At 39.2% G+C, this 22863-nt stretch overlaps 1 protein-coding gene across 4 annotated transcripts in view; it reads right to left on the minus strand.

The window, feature by feature from the left end:
- Positions 1–22863, minus strand: part of SSBP2 (single stranded DNA binding protein 2) — a 139510-nt gene that overhangs the window by 75289 nt on the left and 41358 nt on the right. The window contains exon 5 of one of the 4 annotated variants that reach the window (XM_063423888.1): positions 2195–2230. The exons of the other annotated variants lie outside the window; for them this stretch is intronic. Within the exon in view, the coding sequence (XP_063279958.1) occupies positions 2195–2230 (36 nt within the window). The remainder of the gene's footprint in view (positions 1–2194; positions 2231–22863) is intronic. 4 annotated transcript variants of the gene reach the window in all.

Below are 22863 nucleotides of genomic sequence, written 5' to 3' on the forward strand. Positions count from 1 at the left end.
ACAGCAATTTTGGGGGGAAAATGTTAACAGGACAAGACAATAGCCACAGGAGGTGCAGGCAGGGGATCCCAGAGTTCCCAGCCCCACATCCAACCCTTTTTATCATATTATTTCTTCCTGAAACCACATGTTGTACTCATGACTAGATGTAACTGCAGCAGGCCTGCAGTTTGATTATTATTTTTAAGGTCCCAAAAAACTCTTGCTTAGTTTCAGGGGTCCAAGAAAAAACACCTGAGGAAAAGTGGAAAGGAAGTGGAGGGAATTAGGGAAAAGGCAATCGTGTTCAGAAATAAACATTTTCTTGACGTCTTGTTTCATCCACAAGATGAGGAGATGGCATCTGGTGATCTTACGCCACCCACTTCAGGTGCAGGTTAGGGGACGGTACTCGAGACAAAATATATTTTTTTAATGCCCACCTAGAGAAGTGGGAAATTCCATTTCAGAAAGAACCACTTGAGAACTGTCCAAAATCAAGAGAATATCCTTGAATTTCAATACACATCTATGCTACTGTCTTCTAAAATAAAGAATTACAGCTGATGTGATGCCAGTAACTGATTTATTCTTTGTTAAATAGAAGTATCTTAAGGATCTTTAAGGAAGACTTCCATAGGGTTCAAGAGCTAGAGATCCACAAAAGCAAGAACCTGGCAAGGAAGGCAAGAGACCAAGGAGTGGGGGCCTGGGGGACACAGCAGAGGGAAAGAAGCAAATGCACAGGCAGTGGGAAAGTAGAGGTGACCTAGGAACAGTCTAGAGGTGAGTGTGGGTTGTGTAGGAATTGGGGTGAGAAAGGACAAGGCAGAGCAGGAGTTGAACCTCTCAAGGGACACACAGAGTAACAGGAAAGGCTTCTACAGGTCTGTCAGACAGAATGTCAGAGTTGCCAAGCCACTCTCCAGAGTACTAGAAATATCCTGGCAGTCAGGTGAAGTCCCAGTGACTGGAAAAAGGGAAACACTGGCCCCTTCTTTAGACAGGGTGAAAAGAAGGACCATAGGAACTCTGCCCTGTCAGCCTCCCTCTGTGCCTAGGAAGGTCCTGGGACAGCCCTTCCTGGAAGCTCTGATGAGACAAGGGGGGACAGGAGGTGACTCGGGACAGGCAGCATGGCCTCACCACAAGCGAGTCCTGCCTGACCAACCCCATGGCCTTCTCCGATGGGATCACTCCATCAGTGGACAAGGGAGGGCCGCAGATGGCATTTACCTGGACTGCTGTAAAGCCTTTAACACAGACCCCCACAACATCCTGCTTTCCACATTGGAGAGAGATGGATTTGGCTGTTACGTGGATTAGGAATCAGCTGTATGGGCAAATCCACAGGGGAGTGGAAAACAAGTCGAAGTCCTGGACATCAGTGTCCAGTGGTGTCCCTCAGGGGTCTGTGCTGGCACCAGTGTGATTCAATATCTGCATCGATGACAGAGACAGAGGCACCCAGGGCACCCCCAGCAGGTGACACCAAGCTGAGGCTGCAGTGACACCCCTGAGGGACAGGATGACATCCAGAGGGACCTGCACATCCCCAGGAGTGTCCCACGGGGATCTCAGGAGGTTTAACCAGGCCAGGGGCTGGTACTGAGGCCCTAGCAAAGGTAACCCAGAGAAGATGGGGCTGCCTCTGGATCCCTGGCAATGTCCAAGGCTGGGCTGGACAGGACTTAGAGCAGCCTGGGACAGTGGAAGGTGTCCCTGCCCATGGCAGGGGTGGAACAGGCTTTAAACCCCCTTCCCATCCAAACTACTTTATGTTTGGTTCTATTTTATGTAACAACAGAAAATAAATGATAGTGAAATAGTTACTTTTTTCTCAAAGATAGGACACTAAACACGAAATTATGCCTGCTTATGATCTTCTTGGGAAAAAAAAACCCAAACAAACAAATGCCAAAAACTAAAATTACTGTACAATGGGTAAAGCAACAGCAAAAATTCCTGCTACAAAATGCTGGTGAGCTAATGTACTCAAGCTCATACTGAATTACATTTTCCCATAAATGATCCAAACATCAATACTCAGATACATTTTTTTTCTCTTCACTCTCACTGCACCACCTCATGTTTATTCTGGAAGATACTTCGTCTTGAAGACATTGCCTGCAGTTGCCTTAAATATTACTTTATACAAGGGGTTTTGTGCATTAATACTACATTAAAGAAAAATCAAAAAAGTCCTTTCACTTACTAGAAATCTCACAATTTCTTTTCCACTGAAAGCCATCTGCAATTATCAAATAAAAAAAGAGTATTTTAAAATGTAAAAATATCTTAAACTAAGGACATTCACATGAAAACAAATTGATCAGACACTACTCTGGATAGCGAAGAGAAGTCTGGGTGCTGCTACACAGGAGTAATGGAATGACTGAAAATATTACTGTATTCTGTCTTTTTAGAAGACAGGTTTCAACAGGCATCAGCTGTTGGAAAAGCAACTCATCAGTGAAGGGGTTAAATGAGAAAGTGTGTCACAGCAAAGCTATAAAATTTGTTTTCCTACATTAAAAATGAATCTTATGCTAAGGTGGTTTAGTTGTGCCCTAGTTCAGAATGTTTCCATGCCTTCTGTGAGTTTAGGCTCTGCACTGAAGAGCTTCCCATGGTGTGTACACAAGAAACCCTGAGCACACCCCAGCCCTCCAACAGCAATAATTTCATGAGCAGAGTCACCACCAGCAACAGGCACTGCATGCACAGTTTTGAGAACATTAGCCTCCTCCCTCACCATTCAAAATCCAACTACCCACCCAGCCAACAAGCATCACAATTATTCTTAATTTTCTTTTTTTAAAAATATTCAGTAGTATCTAATATTATTAATCTAGCTCTTTGTGCAATTATTTCCCATAACAAATGTACCATTTGAAATAATTTTTCAGAATCCTTTCTGGAAAACCATCCCAAACCAAAACTGATTCTGTATGGCCCAAAAAGCACTTTTATGGTAAAAGTATGGGCAAGGGGTTGGAAAGAAGAAAATCTCTGATGGTGGCAGTGACCATTATTGCACACAGAAGCCAGATGAGGTCTCAACACACATTTATCATGATGAGTTTATAAAATTTTCTATATTGATTCCCACTTTGTTATTATGCAAGCATCACACAAGTTTATTTTCCTGTGTTATCACAAATAATTTGAAACTGAGAGATATGGTGGTTTTTTATAAATAAGGAGAGAACTTCCTCAAATCCCAGTTTCAGAAAAACATTTTGCAAAAAGAAAGTGAAAAAAATAATCTCACAAATACAGCCTGAGAATCTTAATACAGGAAGTTTGTGTTAGAAAAGCTGGTTAGTTTAAGCTTTGGATTTATATATCACATGAACAATTAAGCAATGTGAACAATTACACACAATTAAGTGTTTTTTACAGATGGTGTATTTTGTCAAATTTTAAACAATTATTTTCTGCATATATTAATTTATATAGCAATTATATTAATATATATTGTTTATATATAAGCAGGATTATACATTTCAGTGGTAGGAGTGCAAAGCAAACAGCAGTATGCCAACAATTACAACACTTCACTAAGCTCTGGAAATACTGGAACTTTTCAGGACAATTTTAAGAAGTGTGTAAGATGCTGAATCATACAAGTTCTGAATCGAATATTTATGATACTCAACACCCACTTCCTAACAGATTGTTTAAAATTATTCCATCTGTGAATACAGGCACTCAAATAGATGAAAATCTTTGATCATAAAGGGCTCATCAGCCTTACTGGAGCATCACAGGATCCAATAGCCAGAGGTTAGTTATATTGTTAAAACCAAGAATTATTCAGCACTTAAGTGCCGTTTCCAAAAAGTCAGGATTATTAAAAACAGATCACTCACCAAAAGAGGTCATGGGCTTATTATTGCCTGGCAGTTGTTCAAGTAAAGCTTTTTTTGAAGTTATGTTCCTACCCACTTTGAGAAAAAAATTATTTGCTCTACCCAGAGCCCCACTTTCTCTGCTTCTTTCCTTCTTTTGCCCTGGAGAGAATGGAGATGTTTCCACTGCCCCAGTGTGCTTGGAACAGCTGTGACCCTGTGTGGTGGCACCAGTCAGGGCAAAACATCCTCCCCAATGAACCTGCTATCGTCCAGACCATGGTCCAGTCTCCCCTAAGGTTACGCCTGTTCTGACAGTGCAGGACTTCAGGGGTTGGTCCTGATTTTTACAAAACTGAGTGTTTACTTTCCAGGCTGTTTTTGATAAACTTAGAAAATTGGTTTAGTTCTCTTTTCCCTTCTTGTTTTCCCTTGAACACTCCTCACTGAAATTTGCATTCCTTACTATTCATCTCATGAAAATATTTCAGAATTCTCTGTGTTTTTCTTTGAAGAGCATTTTACACTTTACTGGTTAAGCAGCCCATCTTATCTGACCTTACTGTTCAGTGAAACAGTGACCTTTAAGAAACTGCTGGTTTCTTCTCAGGCCATGCCTCCACTAGACCTTTTTAGCTTTTAACCTCAGTGTTCCTCTGATTAACTATCTGATTTTACTTCCTCTAAAGCTTAGCCTTCTCTGTGTTGCCTCTTGCTTCTCTATCTCCCCCTAGGATGTTGAATTTATTTATACCGTAATTATTATTAAATTGGTGGGTCGGCCAGTCCATTTGAAACTAACTTCAGTCAGGTATTTAATATTAAATTGAGAATAATGTTGGCTCTCCAGCTAACTGTTCTGGAGACATTTGTTAAGTGCTGGAAAAGCACACCTGAAGTTTTGTTCTATTCACACACTTAATTCTTAACTGAAGTCCTCCATTATTGTAACAATTCAGACAAAATTGAGCAGACTCTCCATCCCTCTCTGCTGGCACACCAGTATCCTTTCCTTGGCTCATCTCTGGATTATGCGGTTTATTTAGCTTCTTTCACTTGGGAATGAAAATCTGAGAGGCTTTAAATCTGCCAGCTGACAGTGGCTGTGTAAAGTAGAAAGTGAAACTTGAATAAAATAAGCATTGCTTGAGCTATAGACTGACTGCCACTCCTCACTTCTCACATCCATGCAGAAATACACAGCACATCTGAAAATATGCACCAAAACATCTATATTCTATTTAAACTTTGCCTGCAGGTACTAATAAATTTCAGCCTGTCTTAAGGCTTTTTTTTTTAATTTGCAATGAGCTCCCCAAGCCTATTATCACCTACCACTTGCAGTTTGATAAGAAGACACAGGCAAATCATAATTAATTATGGGGGATGCTGTATAAAGAAAAAGAAGAAGGTAATTTTTATTATACATAATTTATGCTTTAAACAAAGACAGGAGATCTGAGAAAAGGACAGTTATGCCCAATTTACACATAAGAACCTGAGGCAGAGAAATTATCTTCATACAGAATTCTGCCTCAGAGGTGGGCATTTTCCCCAGTCCTCCCCACTTGACTCCCATGTGGAGATAAAGATGTATAAATAACTACAAGGTTATCCTTTCCTTCTACATTGTAAGGGAAGGAATAAAAGGATTCCTCTACCTGTGAATCAGCTGATGGAAATGGAATTCATCAAAATGCACAAGACCTGAAAACCACCCTCAACAACTTCTGAGTGCTCTCTTTTATGGCTTTTAACATTTACTGTTTTCCCATTTCAAGAACTTAGTGAAATTCTTATACCCAGACTACTTGAAAAGACCAGGAACAACATTTACTGTCTGTGTTTACTGTCTGAACTTATTCCCACATTCTTTGATTAAATAAACGTTGTAAGTGCAATCATACCTGTTCTTTATTCTGCATGCTGCCTGACAAATGTAATTTCTGGAATACATGAAACACAGTGATTCTCATACTTAAAAGTCTGATGGTGAATTATGAAAGAAATCAGTCACACACACCAAAGAGACTGAAACAGGAAAATTCTGTGTCATTGGCAATGCCAGGAATAGCTTCCCAGAGGACTTTTCAATTCCTGTATAATGTGGCTTTACCACTGCTTTTTCTTCTGTGGCAGAACAATAATTAGAATTATATTAGAATAAATAGAAATTTATTTCCCTCTCCATTGTAGCAATAGAAAAGATTTCTTTCTGTCTCTTTCCTCTCCAAAGGAGAGACCCTGCTCAGGTGAGTCCTTCCTTTAGAGAAGAAAGAGACAGAAAGCAACACCCACAGAGTAGGAAAATCTAAAAATGGCTCACTAAAATACATTGATAATAAGATATTACCTGAGAGCTCATCTTCCAGAGCTGAACCTGTGGGCTAGAGTTTACTTTCAGGTTGTATCATGCTTAACTGAAGAGGTTAAAACTATGTTAAAACAATCTTATCTTTTTTATCTTTATCATTACTGTTATTATAATTATTATTTAAAAGTTTAGATTTTCTAATATTACGGAGTCCCTATTTTACTCAGACAAGATCTTCCAAATCTGCATAGAGAGGGCAACAGTTCTTAACAGCAAAAAACATCATCTTCTCAATGATGCTGAGTGGAAAATATTTTCTCCTTTGTTTATTCTATTTTTCCTGTGCTGTATATGAGGATGAACATCCAGAGTATTAAAATAACTCAATCATTGTTTTAAAAAACAAACATGTGCACTCGAGGGGAATAATCCTTCCTGAATTTCTTTCTCAGATCTATCCAGATCCAATTCTGAGAACTCCTCTTACAGAAGAGAGAGGAAGAGATGCACATGCTCTTGCTTCTTCATGTTTAAGGTTTTCTTTTTAATTTCTCTTTGATATTTTGAATTGCATGACAAGTTTCAACTATAAACTTTAAAAAATAGGTTTCTCTTTTCTTAGCAAGGGGGATTACTCTTTCTGCTGGGAAGGATAGAAAACAAACTAATAATGTTAAGGTTTTTTTGAACCTCTCCAAAATCTGAGATGCACTCAAGCTGCACTGAAGAGGGATATTAAGGGTTGGTTGATTGGTTTACTGGTTGGTTGGTTGGTCAGTTGGTTGGAGGTTTGCACCCTTGTGAGATAAGGGATCACCTCATTTCCTCTGCATGGAATAGGTATAAAAGTGGCAGAATTGGTACAAAAGTGGCAGGCAAAGACTTATAGGAAACAAACAAACAAACAAACAAACAAAAACCACCAGGAGAAAACCAGTTTGTTCTTCTACAGTCAAAGGAATGGATTCACAACCAGGACACTTGAAGCTGCAAAGAATGAACTGAGAGGAGACAGCTGAATGCAAATGCAATCAGTTTCAGGGAAAAAGTCTTAATACATTTAATAGTATCCTTTGTATTCTACAATGTTGTTAATGACACTAACAAGACTTTCTTGACAAATTAGACTACTGGACAGTGTTAAGAAAAGCTTCTAAATCTTGAACAGATATCAATGCAGAATTCCAAATCAATTCCATTTATATATTTAAACCCACAGCACAGAGCACTGTACTGGTAAGCAAGTTCCTCATACAAAAAACATACTAAGCTAAAATTCTTCAAATTCAAGTCACATTGGTATTTGGGAATTCAGTGGGGTTTTTTTCAAAAAACATACTAATGTAATAAAGCACATCTTTGACTCCTCTGATCTATTTTAATTCAACTTCCTGGTTTAAATCTTTTCCATATACGATCTTTGGTCACAAGGTCTTCATCACTCTCCAGTTTAAGATGTGGCTGCCCCTGGAATCCCTGGCAGTGTCCAAGGCCAGGTTAGACACTGGGGCTTGGAGCACCCTGGGATAGTGGAAGGTGTCCCTGCCCATGGCAGGGGTGGCACTGGGTGGGCTTTGAGATACCTCGCACCACAATGATTCCAGAATACTGTGATTCTAAAGAGTTGCAACATCAAACTCCAAAAATGTCCCTTTGAGATTTTTTCCTTCTCATTTACTACCTATGACACAATCACTTACAAAGTCTGAATATTTGACACTAACAGCACTATGAATATCTGGAAAAATAAACTCTCTTCTGAAAAAAGTGAAAATGGTCTATACTCCTTTCATTTAAATATAAACAGAGCTTTCATTACTTACAAATATGTGCAATGGTTTTGGGCTTGATACTGATTTATTTGGTAACGTGTATGTATGAAGGAAAGAGAGCAAAATGAACAATTTTTTGAAGACTGATGTGAGGGAAGGTTGAGGTGTCTGTACATGGCATGTCCACAGGGTGCAGAGGGGCAGCAGCTGAGAGCCTGATGTGGAACAGATCCTGCTTAGACGGGAAATTCTGGGAAAAGATGTTGTCCAAGCTCTGCAAGTCAAGACATCCTCATCATGTTAAGACCAGAATTAATTTTCTCTCTGCCAAATATAATGAGGACTGCATTGCACCGAACTGAACATATTCTTCTTTATGACTCTAAGCAGGACTGTTTCTGAAGAAATCTGTAATTGGTCTTCCCAAGACAAGGCAAAAATAATTACAATGTCAGATAAATACCCTGAATATTTCAGCTACCAGAACATCAAGGACTACAAACAGAAGGACACAGAGAAACAGGACAAATCAAAGCAAGAAAGAGAAAATACTCACTACCACACAGGCAGCAGACAAACCATATTAACAATGCACTTCCCTGACTTTTAATGTATAAAGAACATTGAAAACAAGCATAAACCCCTAAAGACACTAAAGTCATGGTTAAGTATTAATCTGGAGAATGGAAACAAGTGAAGCCTGAGAATATTGAGAGAGCTTCTCTTTAACAGAAAGGAAAAGCACAAGACTGGAATGATGTTTTGAAAATCTACGCAGGAAGGGCAAAAATAGTATTATGGCAGGTTATTAACTTTTTATTGGTATCTGCCAAGAGTAGAGTGTGATCTCTGAAGCACAGAATCAAAAACCAGTCATGGAAAGTGCAAGGAAAGTGAGTATCAAGTTAGAGGCAGGATTTCTATAGATGTGCTCAGGGTGCTACAGCAACCCCAAATTTTTGAGGGCTGGAGAAAAGCACAACTCCATAATCAATATATTGATCAAGCACAGAGATACTAATTTCAGCTGTACAGAAAGACTGGAATGAAAATATTTCTATATGGTGACTGGGAAATACCTGCAGATCTCAAAGCATTCCTGGCTATGACAAGAACAAGGGAAAGGAGATACCAAGTTTAAAAGGCTGAGGGCCAGGCAGTCAAAGAAGAAAATTGGAATCTTAATTATCCCATTTCCCTCAAAAGGAAAGGTGCAAGAGAAAGGCTAGGATACTGATTTGGAGAAAAGAAATTTTTGAAGATGTGAATAGGTAGAGTTATAAAAGAGCTGTGTTTGTGTTTGGAACTGACCAAAGAGTGAATATACCCAGAGGAAAAGGGGCAGAAAGATGAGACAGGTCAAAAGATGAAGAAAAGTCACTGTATGAAACAGTGTTGGAATATCTGGTGAAGAAGGTGAACACACAGCCAAGCCACCAATGGCACTGAAGGAAGGGCAGGATGAATGAAGTTAAGAATGTATCAGACTTTTCACATGAATAAGAGTGAAATCTGAGATTGAGAAGGTCACTCATGCCTGTGAAGGAGAGGTACCCCAAACACACAGTGAAGGGTGAAAAGCTGATGACAGTGATGTGCTCCAAGGAAAAGGACATCAGAACATTTTGTGTGTGTGTTCCTACAGAAAAGAAGGATTTAAAAATCTTTAGTTATAAATCGGGGGGAATAGCAATTAATAAGAGAAAGGTAAAGAACTATGCAAAAAATGCAAGAGAAGGAGGCTGAAGAACTGGAACAAGTAGTAGGAGAGCTACAACCCCTTCCTAAAACTGTGACAGAACAAAACTGAGCAAGGAGAGGGGAGAAAGGCAGATCAAAGGAGGGGAAAGGTCACACTGTGTGTTACTGTGATCTGATTTTATTTGTAAGATATCAGTGAAACTATACAGAGAGGAGGAAGGGAGGGCGACAGCCAAGAATTAGCAGGATCCAGAACCAGGGGAGAGCCAAGGGAGCTGTTGGGGAATGTAGAGATGTGAAACTGCTCAGTGCAGGGATGGCAGAGCTGGAGAGAGAGAGAGAAGCTGGATCTGAGTCCAGAGGAAGTGGGGCTGGCCGCAGGATTTCCGCAGGGATACGGTGCTGCCACAGCCCGCAGGAGGAAGCGGATGCTGGGAGCCTGCCAGGGACAGCAGTTGGTGGGGGGTGGGGGGGGGAAGAGAGGACAGCACAGTTTACCCAAGGGCTCTGTTCAAATATGTGGTTAGAGGAGGACAAACCTAGGAGTCAGAGCAAACAGGGTGAGGACCTGCAGTGTTTGCTCCTGCAGAGCTGGCCTGGCTGGGGATTTCACATCTTGCTATCAGACAGCACAGGGGGATAAAGCAAATGACGGATGTGCAAGCAGAAAATCACAATGTTAATTACCTTAAAATATCAATTATCTCCAGAAAATCTTCCCTTTGATCTGGGGAATTCTAGTTTCTCAGTGGTATAAAAACGCAGAGCTGGAGGCTCATGAGCTATTCCTGCACATCTGAGCCACCTTGATCTAGAAGTGGTTTTGATCCCCCACTCACTACCACAAGTTCTCAACAGGAACAGTGAATTTTCCATCTTCAGTTTCACATTCCAGCAGGTCAACATTCAAGCAGTTCCTGTTCCCATCCACCACATAGTTGCAGGCTTAAATACCCTCTTCCTCCTCCTCCTCCTTCAGTCTCTGCAAGGAGCAGTACTATAAATTCTGGAACATAGGTTGCTTTCAGCACCAGTGCTGTTGAAAGATATGGGTGGGCCTGACATTATTTCACCAACTGAAAACTGAAATTAGGGACAGTTCTGCTGTGACACATATGCATTATAATGTGTCCATTCATCAGATGTATTTATGTATGTATGTTTACATATATTGCAGACATAATTTCAGTTTCACTGCAGTGCAATCCAGCAATCAACACTAATTTTATTGGGGGAAAAAAATTAAAAAAGAAAAGGTTGCCTAAAACCACCTCCAAAATTTTTTTTTTCAGTCATTACCTAGAAAATTCAACATCAGATACAACAATATTGATTTTTTATAAGAGGCTCTATACATTATCCTGTGGAAAATATTATCTTGGGTCTTGATCAATTATTCTGGGAGTTTAAATTGCAGGTTTTTAAAGTACTCTAAATCCTAAACAACCTTGCAGACTCTCCAAATGTCCAATGTAGTGGCACTGAAGTGGCACACTTACAAATCAGGACCTGACAATTTAAATCCTTGTTTTTTCCCCAGTCCTCCTGAAACTCCCAGGAACTTTGCTATAGTGCAGGAAATCAGATTTTGCTGGAGAGCAATGAATTTACAAATTTTTATGTATTAGACTCCATGCTGGGAGCAGTGTTTGAGGACCATGTACACGCACAGTGCAATTTAATACTAAAAAAGGGGTATTATACTAATCAGCAAATGAAAGCTTGGTTCCAGCACACAGTACAAAAGTACCACAGCACATGAATTACTCAACACAGTTCAGCATTTCACTTTGCATCTACAAAAATAAAAGTACTACAGTGACACAGCGTGTGCTGATTGCACATCTTCAGAAATAAAAGAGAAAGAAAGCCCACTGGAAAAACTGAAATACAGAAAAGAATGTCAGCTACTTTAGGCAGCAGATTTAACTTTCTGGATATAATAATGAACTCTTAATTTAGGGGGTGCTGCTAATTAAAAAGCTATCAAGAAGACCACAGATATAAGCAATATTGATTAGTTTTGATCAATACCTAGCACAGCAATTAAAATAAAAGCCTTTTTCACAGTCTGACACTGCATATGGGGGCCATTTCTAAATTTCTCCCATTCCATAACAAGTTTTGACTTCAGCAGCTGCTCCAGTACAAAAACCCCTTGACAATATTAAGCTGCAAACTGCTGAGCAACTGGAACAAAGAATATTGACAGCACTGCTTGGGTCCCCAAAGAGAACATTTAGAAACCAAGTAACTGGAAATGAGACTTGAACCAATTCTATGGTTCATCAAACAACTGCAATAATATTTGATTCTAGTGCAGTTACAGGGAGTGAACTGGAATGTCTGTCAGGCTGGCATTAAAAAGTAAAGCAGAGGCCTTGGCTTGTCAGGAATTCATGTTGTTAAGAAAAAAAAAAAAAAGAGAAACATATATTTTAAAAGGAAAATCACTGATCAGTGGACGATCACCACCACAATGTGACAGTGGGTTGAGAAAAGGAGGAGAAAATGTGTGTCTTTTGTCAAGGCTGATAGCCAGTCTGAAGTCTGACATTTCAGCATGCTTGAAAGCAATACTTGAGATTTTTTTACTGTTTTTATAAAGACCCAAGTGGTTTGTTACATCACTAAACTGTATGAAGGGATATCTGCCTGCACACAGCAAAGCTGACAAAAAATAAAAGCATCAACTAACTTACCTTAGAACACCTTCAGAGAAGTCAGGAGTGAGTTCTCAAACAAAGGGACATAAAGCACAGGTCTGGAATGGTGAGTTATGCAAGGAAAACACAGATAAAAAGAACAATCTATGCCTTGGCTTATTTACCACAGGCAAACACAGAGAAGGGTGTTTAGAGTGGTCACCTCATCTGTGTGAATATTATTTAAGTTAAATAAATAAATATAATGCATTTTCAAATAATAACAATTTAAAAATAGTAGTTTAAAGAATGTTTTTCCTGATCTGTAAAAGAAGTAATGGTATTTCAGTACTTCATGGGAATGGTGGGAAGGTGCAACCAAAAGCAATTCCCATAACTTATGCCCGTTAGTTAAATCAGAATTACAGCTCAATTCTAGCAATTTGCACAAAACCAATTAACCAGTATGGAAATGTCTTTTCGTGCAGCAGCCAAAAGCCTGTCAGAGTTTGTGAGCCACAGCACTACCAGGAGCAATAGGTTCAAAACCTTCTCTTTTCATACTAAGGAAATACCTCCAAATGCAAGAAGCACTCCAGTTTCAGATAAAATGACTGGGAAAACTTGAGGAGGCTCTAGGACACATCTGTGTCATGAAAAGAACTTGTAAGAAACTCTTTTATTTTTAATTCTTTATAAATAAATACATTTGGAGATTTCCAAGTTTAACTTACTATACGGTGGTCTCTGGAAAACAGGACGAATCAGCAACAGTATTTTAAAAACATTGTTCTGCCACTGTTTTCTTTTGTACTAACTTCACTCTGTTTCATGACCAACTCTATTAATTATAATAATTCACAAAGATTCTAGAATACCAAGTATTTCTGCACAACTCGTACCCTCATGAAATATGATTTCTGAATCAGCACCAGTAAGGGTTTGCTAAGCCTTTTTATTTCCACAGAAATCACACTCTAGGACTAACAGTTCCAACAACATTTTGTGTTCTGGGGCATCTGCAGTTTCCCTGCAGGCAACTAGAGGAACCAAATCTCACCACCATGAACTTCAAAATAAATTAAATAAAGATTAGAAGAGCCAGGGTGAAATAAAGCACCAAGAAATGGCACAAGAGTTAAAATGTTCAAGGAAATGCGTTGTCCATGAGACAAAAATGGACACATTCTACTTTTGCAGCTCCAACAGCTCCATGGTTTGCTTACCCAGCAAAAGTGCAATCCAGAAATTACTACCAAAAAAAGACAATTCTAACTTACAGGATTCTTCTCCAATTTAGGTGATGGTTGTGCAGAAGTGCTTACACCACCACAAACAAAAATTCAGTTTCTGCTACCAGGCAATATCTTAACAACTGCAGTATTTTCCAGGCCCTATTTAATACAGCTGAAACACATTTTCTAAGGTGGTTTCTCATCACTAATAAATCCAGTATGTACATGCACGTTTATTTTTTGTAATATTTCCTTTGACCTCAACTTGAAATTCTGAAAACTGCAAGCAATCTAATTTGAATTCCTGTGTTTTACTTTTTTAAACTAAGAATTCCTGACAAAACCAGGATATATCACCTCTTTTATGTGACTGGTCTACAGAGTTTGGTTAATCCAATATCAGGCCTAAAAGGCATAAAAGAAAAAAAGGCTCTTTGTTAAGGAAAGAGATTATTACCACAGACAAATACCCTAACTTAGCCTCTTGAACAGGCAGCATGATTTCTAGCAGCTGGAGCACCTCTGGAGTTCGTCTCATGTCAGGAACAGCTGCTGCAGACTCCATATTTTAATGTCAAAAAATAAAAGATGAAAAGAAAAAAATAACCACCAACAAAGTACTTATATTAACATGTACCAGTAGCTAAAATTTAGGTAGGCATAACTGAGATTTAATTCATTATGTCAGATCCATCAGAACACAAATTACTACCTGTTTGAGCTCCTGCTCTCTTATTTTTAAGGCACAGAAAAACCCAGAGGTTTTTCAAACCTTATACTCAATGTTAATAATGCTACCTGGGCCATTTCCAGTTGGCACTATTAACAAATCATCACTGTTTTGCATTTGGGTAGTGGTAAAATGGAGAAGAAAGCAAAAAATAACCACACCAAGGTAATACTTTCTACTCTCATATTCTTTTTAAATCACAGGCTGCTTAAAAGTGAATAATACAGTGTTTGTTGAGGGTTTTCGAAGACAGAAACATGGACTAACCAAAAAGTTATCACTGACAAACACTGCAAAGAATGAGGTGGGGGTCTAAGAGACTCTTCTGGAAGGATGTGAAGGTTCTACACAACAAAATTTGTGTGTCTGCATGGGATTTAGGCACAATACAAGTATTTAATAAAAAAACCTACCTCCATAAACCCCCAGTTCTGTCACCAGGCAGCTCAAGAGGTGCCTGAGTGCCACAGCAACATCACAGAGACATTTCATGGATGGATATCTTGGACAGACAACTCAGCTGCAACTGTTGAAGTTTAGGAAAATGTAAACCAGCCAAAAGCAGGCTTTTAAAAAGAATCTTAAACTACAGATTACCCTTTGTAAACCTATTACCCATATTGCATGAAAAGTGGAAAGTTACACTTGTTTGTGTGTTTTAGTGGCAACATAAGAAGGTAGATTTATTAATGATAAATGTTCAATAACTACCCCTGTGGGGTTAAATGACATCTGGTAACAGGGCAGAACCCTAAAAACCTATTAAAGCCCTCTTCTGCAATCACCCTCTTGGATACCTTAGCTTTCAATACCATTTTCTTGTGCTAATTTGGAATTCAGGAAACTGAATAGAAGCAATGTCAGTTTACTGGAAATTTGGGTTTTTTTGGTACCTAATTATTTTCCACCATCCACTCGGGTCATGTTTTCTAAATAATCAGGCTAAAAAGATTTGGGGTTTTTTATAATGAAAGCTTAGTTCCTTGTGCAATTTAAGGAACATGATTTAGGGAACAGGATCTTCAACAAAACCCTTCACATACTATAGTGCTGCAACAATAAATAACAATACTCATCTTGTTCCAGGAAGAAGAAATTCTGCACATTATCAGGATAAGACAGTAATGATGTCAAGTAGCTACATTTTTTCCTATTAAGAGAAATCCAACACGTGTTCTCCACATAGCAGTAGATGGACAGCAGCTGGAGCAACAAAAATAAAGCAATGGGCAGTGGGAGTCACAGAACATCCTCTGTACACAGAGTAACACAAAACTATGAAAATACAGGCATAAGATGAAGCAAAACGCTTTTGGCAAGGCTATCTAAGGTTTGTCTAGCAGCCATCCCTTAACAATTTTGTCCTTGCAAACAGAAAATTTGAGATTTTCTTCAAAGTAGGGAAAGCTGGAAAAGGGTGTTTTTGCCTCAAATACATAGAAAAAATCAAGATGAAATAAATTAATAGTTTTGGTACAGAGAAGTAACCCGAAAATTAAGCAGTTAACAGGAATGACCCACTGCATTTGTACTGTTTTCTGTGATCCTGCTACTGTAAACATGTGTGACTCTAATCAGAGTATTCACACATAAAATGCTACTCGACCATGAAATTGTTTGCCAGGCAAGGGCCAGAGTCCCTGATCCTGCTATCGGACCTGCCCAGGCAGATCCCAACATCTGTGCAGAGCTGGGATGAAGCCAATGGGGTCGTGCTCCACGGGGACTCACTGCCTGCTTTTAGAAATCTCACTGAAATCCTACTCATGAAAAACTGATTTATTAAATAAAATGTCACACTCAGCTCTATGCATATGCACAGTCTGTGCATTTTTCTGCCACTCCTTTAAAACAGAAAAGACATTAAAATTCACCTCAGGGGTTAAATTATTCCCCTAATTATCTACTGATTAAGATCTCAGTACATTTCAGACTAAAATTTAGGTTTGCAATATGGAAATTGGATCTGAAAGCAGAATTAGAAAATGTTTTCCAGATCCTTTATGTCTCCCACCTCATAGAGAACTTTGTCTTCCACTTCCTATGTCAAAGAAAACCAGACAGGTCATGCACCTCTTCTGGTGTGAATTATGCACAGAACTACTTTCTTGGGTAAATGAGCCTCTGATGGGTTACAGACTGCTGCATCTGAATTTTGTTACAGGTATCCTCCCTAAGTGGCATAAATCCAGTGTGTGGATGTTGCTGTGACAGCACTTTGGAGATGTACACTTAAGTTAAGGAGGGGTCACAATAAAACAGGCTACAAGGACAAAGTGCAGTGCAGACTTTCACCTTAAGTCAAGTTTAGTATTTTTTATTCTCCTCGATTATGCCACAACCTCTATTTTTCTCTAGGGGGGAGAAAATGGAGATGAAATGTTGTATTTTGTCTGTCTGTATACACTGCAGGTTTACTGTTTTCAGTGGTTATTATGTTTAGAATGCAGAACTCTCAAAATAAGAAACAAGATTTCCAAGCTTTCCTCTAAATGTATCCCAGTCTGCAGAGCTGCACATCTATTCCCAAGCACTACATCCTGTGCAGGCCTGAGGACCCATATAAACATGAATGCCTGTAACACTGAGGCCTTAATTCCGCAGAAAATTCAAAAAGACCATTATCTGTGACTCGTGTTATATAATGTGCATCTCATATTTAGTGTGGTGTTTGGATATGACAGTTCTAGTCAGCCATGGATATCCGTGTTCCCTCTGGAGGCCTCCTTGCCTTTCCTCCTCATTACTTCACTTTTCACCACCTCTCGTAAGGCATTTGTTGTTCAGCTGTTCTTATTAAGAGCTGCACGTCTCCTGCAATTTGTGATCTTCAGGATTCATCTTTCATCATATTAGAGAGCAGATGGAAGTTGTAAGTCCTTGGATTTTCCAGAAATGTGCTAAGCAAGTCTGAAATGAGTCACTTAGACTTATTAACAGAGCAGTCGAGCTGATAACAAAATCTGTTTGGCATATTGTGCAGACATAAGACTCTCACTTTCACTTTTGCTTTTCATGAGGCTAAAGAAGATTGCATTTAGGTGAAGTGCCTCCAGCCCAGACAGACAGAAAAAGGAAAATGCTTCCCATCAGTGCAGCTGTGCTTCCCACCTGGTGCAGACAGAGGAATGGCCACACACTGGAGGCAGCTCTGCTGCTGCCTTTTTCCAAGCTGGAAATGAAACTCGAGATTAGGAAGGAGGTAATGTAAGAGTGAGGTAATATGGATCTTTATTTGAAGGCTTTCAGTGGCAGTTATGGAAAGATATCCACTAAAGCCCACCCACACAGAGGTGAGTACATTTTTATTTGATTTAGGAAATTGGCATAATTGATAAAAAACACCAATTAGGAGAACAGGTGGTGATGGAATCCTCCCCAGGTCAAGCCCCTTTCTCTGGAGCCCTCCCTTGGTACTAGCTGTACTTTGTCCATGAAATGTATCTTGAAGAGCTGTTTTCAATCTTAGTAGCAAGGAAGAACTAAGATAGCACTGGGGCCTTGTACTCTCTGGGGCTTGTAGTTCTGGAATTTGTTTTTTCTTTCTACCTAAGGAAAGGGCATGGAAAATTACTGGGAAAACTAGCTACTAATACAATAAGCTACAGAGCTACAAATGTATGTGCAAAAAATACAGAGAACACAGAAAAGAAAAAAAAAACAAAACGGCAGCAGTGCAAGAGCCACACAACACCCCTGTCCTCAGCCCAAGGAGATCTGACCACCTAAAGTGGGACTGCTCAGTGCAGATCCATGAACCAGAAGCATCAGGAGGGACTCTGGTATGGAAGATGAACCATCAGGAGGAAGAGCACGAGGGGAAGGAAGAGTTTGCAGAGGTAGCAGGCCCTGGCAAGGCTTAACACAACACTTGCTTCTTATTGATCAAAGGTTTGTGCAGCACTCTATTGATGTAAGGCATTATGTACAATCTGTGTTAAATATTAATGCCAGAAAATATCAAACTCTAAATTCAGACTTAGTCCATTTAGCATTCCCAGTGTTACTAAGCTACAACTCGACCTCCTTTAGTGATGTTCTGGAGTTCTGGAAAAACATACTGTGTGCACTCTGCCATGAGTAAGGATGATCTATATGTCAACAGTGACAAAATGTTTTTAAATACAACTACTAAAACTAAAGTTTGGAAATAGGGTATTTCTCAATGCTACTTAAACTTACAGTAGGCTGTCTCTTCCCACTCTTAAAGGTGAAATAAGTTCAAAGTAAACAAAGTTTCTACAACTTTCGAGGCAGTGTCTAAGATCTAGATGGTTTACACTTCTGTATATTGAATTACTAGATTATTAAACACACCCCATGAAGTGTGTATATGCATAAGTGCTTTCATTTGTAAAAGAAAAAATATCCTCTCTTCTCTGAAACCTTGATTTTGAGTTTACTCCAAATGATAAAGTTTAAAATTTAAACTGTAATACAGCCTTCACTATGGCAGCATAAATAATCCATTAGAGCAAATGAAAAAATTAAAATTTGAATGAGCAGAGTTCATTCAATTGCAAGATATTTTACACAGGATACATTTAACAACATTACTCTGAGAAACAGCTGAAGTTAGTTGTCCATCAGGACAACCACACAGGAAAAGAAATTTCAGTACCCTGGGACTTCCATTGAACTGGTCATAAATTTCCTGTGGAGCCTTCTTCCAGGCAATGACACATGTCCCAACTTTAGAGCAGAAAGACGTCAGCTTTGTTTTAATTATAAAGAAAGCCTCTGACTTCAGAACACAGAGAAATAAATCCATGGAGACACCTATCATGAACTGAAGTTATCTAGTAAGTTAACAGTCTGTCTATCAACATTAAAGAAAAAAACAAACTTATAACCAGATTTTATCTGTGTTTTTTGAAAAAAAATAAGCTACTCGAGAAGGCTGTGAAGCAGCCTGAGCATTTCAGTCACTTCCCTTTGTCTTTCAGCCTCTACCTCACCTGTGAATACCACATTATCCCTTCAACCATTCACTTCTCCCTTAACTTCCTGAGGCTTCATATCCCCCTCCTCTCCTCCAAGCAAAAGAAAACCAACTTTTATCCAATTTAATAAATTTGGCATGGTTCTGCATACAGTGTATACATCTCTTTTTGGTGCTCCAATCTCAATAAACACTATTTTTTCACATAGAATGTTCCCAAAGCCTGCCCTCATTAAAATGGCTGTTATCTCCCATTGTTTTCAATGGAAGTGAAGCTAAAATGGTTGTTAGAAAAGAGGAAAAAGAAAAAAATGTGTCCACTGCCTCCCTCTGGGAACCATGAAAGAGGATCTAAATTACCTTTGGGGAAATGCTGCTTCCTTATCCTGTCTGAGGCTTCCACTGAGCTCAAACTAATTAACCATTTTACTTCTAAATTCGAAGGAAATTAAATATTCACTCAAATAAAAGCAATTGGAATTTTGGGGAGGAAATGCTGCTTGTTCTCTGTGAAACAAGTGGCTGAGTTCTCACATTAAAAGAGAAGCAATGCACAAAATTACCTGGGAAATTACCTCTATAAAGACAAAAATTATGTTGGCTGTAAGAAGCAACACTTTTTTGTATCAGAGCTTACAATTAACATTTGTGACACAGAGCAATTCTAATCCAAGCATTATATTTTTGACTAATTTATGGGAAGGAATTATGAAGGAGGATAGTATGAGCAGAACAAGCTCATCTTCCCGCTTCGTGAAAATGTGAGAACGAGAATTCAACTGGGGGATTTCTTAGCAGGAAACAGGAAATTAATCCTGATTTTCCTGCAAAAGGAGTCTCTGCAATCCAAGGGAAGTACCAATTGCTCAACTTAAAAAAAATTCTGGTGAGCCAACAAATTTTCATACTCTTGAAGCTCCAGTGCAATATTCTGATATTCACTTATAAACACCTGACACCAGCCAACATTGTTTACAGACTTTGGGAGCTGGGGCATGCTTTTAACTAATCTTTTACCCAACAACTGCATTAATGAACAGCTACTGAGCAATAAAATTCAGGAGCTGGGAGACTGAAGCAGCCCACCTCGCTTGTGTAAATTCCATGTAAGGCCCTCGGGTGGTGACTCACACTGTCCTGCCCAAACCTCCCAGTGAGCACTGGCCGCCATGCAGAGGAAACTGTGCTCCTACACCAAGGACAAGAATTCCTAACATTTATCCAGTTTTTCACATTCACAGCATTTTTGGTTACACACACGAGAATGTCAAGGATACACCACCTTGTGAGATCACACTAAACAGCATTCTGCAAAAAATATGGTTCATTAATTGTTTATTGTTGTGCAATCTTTAACCATGTGATTTACTTAATGTGTTCAGGTATGTAATTTCAAAGCAAATGCAAATTCTTGGTTTTCTTCTGGCTTCCATATCTAAGAACATATTTTACCGCATATATACCTGAACAGTGTGAGACATGATCTCCACAGAATGAAAAGAGCAGTAAAGAAATCCACTTCATTCAAAATTAAATATGAATGCTACTTACACTAAAGAATAAATTTTAACAATGACTGTATGAGAGGAAATGTTTTTCACTTCCCTATTAACTACCAAAAAAATGCTACAGCCATTTAATAAATTTCTTCTACTCTTAAGAAATAACCTGTTCTCCACCTGGACACAGGAAGCATCTACAGAATAGACTAATCAGTTGTCTGAAGAACATATTCTACGAGTGAAATCACTGACTTAGCAATGATCAGTAAACATGCAAAGGGCCTTCCAGAACTTTCTGGAATTTGGGTAAGGAATTAACAAGTAACTCAGATCTCCAGCATTGCCTCTGGTACAAAAGCCCTGGAGCAAAGCAGGATAATTTGTCATCTTTTGCCTTTCTATGGGGGGATGAGGATGATGAGGAGCTTTTTTTTCTTAACTTCTGTTTTAAGCATAAAGAGTTTAACATGCATTCTCCACAGAACCTGACAGCTGGAAACCAGACCTAGAATTCGATTTTCAGCAATAAACCTAGAAGCAAAAGCTGCCCTGGCTAGGCTGCCTGCAGAAGGTCGCAGTAGCAATAGATGGGTCAGGCAATCAAGAACAAAAACAAGTTCCTTCATCCCTGATGCACAAGAGGCAGAGAAGGAGGACAGCAGTTTAAATGAAACCAGAAACAAAACAGTCCTTGTGGGAGAAGAGTCTCACAGGCTTTTCATGGTAATCTGCAGTCCAAAATAGACATAAAAGTATTCATAACTCATCAAATACTGAGTATTGATAATGATTAATTAAGGGGACTTGGGGCATTTAGGATGTGCAAGTGCTTCTTGAAGGGAGAAGGTTCAGAGAAGTAGTAATTTCTCTCCCCATAAAACACAGAAATAAATGCAGAGACCAAACTTCTCTAAAGAGAGGTGCACAGAGATTGATCAGCTGTCTCAAATGTCTGAACACTCAGTAACATGTGGGAAAATTTTACTTCTATACTTATGACATTTAAAAGGAATAATCTGGACAAAACTGATGACAGCATTGACTTTGGTGTGCTCGACAACCCTCAGTCACAGAGCTCAGCACTGAACTGTGCCAACAGGGCAGAATGGATGTGGACCCAGCTCATGAGGCTTTTCAGTCTCTGGGGCAAGGAGTGTCCAAACAATAGTTTGTTATCCTGTGCATTACATGGAATTCTTCTGGGAGACACAAACACTAACCAGACACCTTTGCCCATACCGGAAGTCATCTTTCAAACAGCTGGGGAGAAGAACTTATCAAACCTTATCCATAAAATAATCAAGATTTTAATACAGCTACGTGTGAGAAACAGTGAACCCCTTCTTTGCACCAGCACCATGTGGAAAAACTTCCAGTGCCAGGAGCATGAGATAGCAGGAGCACAGGAATTTCTGGACAGTAAAAATTTCTTAACTGCTATGTACAGAAATCATCTTGTAAGGAAGGATTTTCAGGTGCCAGCTCTCCAAACCCAGAGATGAGGATGAATGGCCAGGCCTGAGGAAGAGCAGGATGGTCATTTTTGGCCAACAGAAGAAGGGGTGCTGCTAAAACTCCAGGTTTTATTTCTCTTTTTGGACCCGGTGTTCAGCTTGGAAAGAAGTGGAAAGAGATGCATGTTGGAACTTGCTTCTCTTAGCAGAAGATCTCAAAACATGGAAAAACAAGCTCTTAACTAAAGAGGTGAACAGATCTCCTCAGGACACTGCGAAGAAACATTCTACACTGAAGACCGAATTTTGCCTCAGACCATCCATGTACACGATTTCTCACAAGACTTCAAAGTGTGCAGAGGTTTTCCTCCAGGAAAAAGTAAAGTAACAGGTACCCAGAAAAGAATAATGGGGATCTTTCAAACTAAGCTACTCCTACTGAAATGTCTGCATTAACAGGCTGAATGAGCAAGCAACAGTTTTCTTTCCTGAGTCACCTGAAACAATTTCTAATTCTGCATCATACATCTCAAAACTTCCAGGCCAGGACCTATCTATCTCCCTGATCCAGTACATGCACATTCATGACATGCATCTTTTCAAGCCTCAAAAAATTATTAAAATGTACCTAATCAGTTCAGAATCTTGTTCACTCAGAAGAAAACATATCCAGTGGCAAATCTTGATAGAAAATAAACATACAATCCATTTTAAATACAGGGGAACTGCAAATAC

This window comes from Prinia subflava, chromosome Z, assembly GCF_021018805.1.
Source record: "Prinia subflava isolate CZ2003 ecotype Zambia chromosome Z, Cam_Psub_1.2, whole genome shotgun sequence".
Lineage (NCBI taxonomy): Eukaryota > Metazoa > Chordata > Aves > Passeriformes > Cisticolidae > Prinia > Prinia subflava.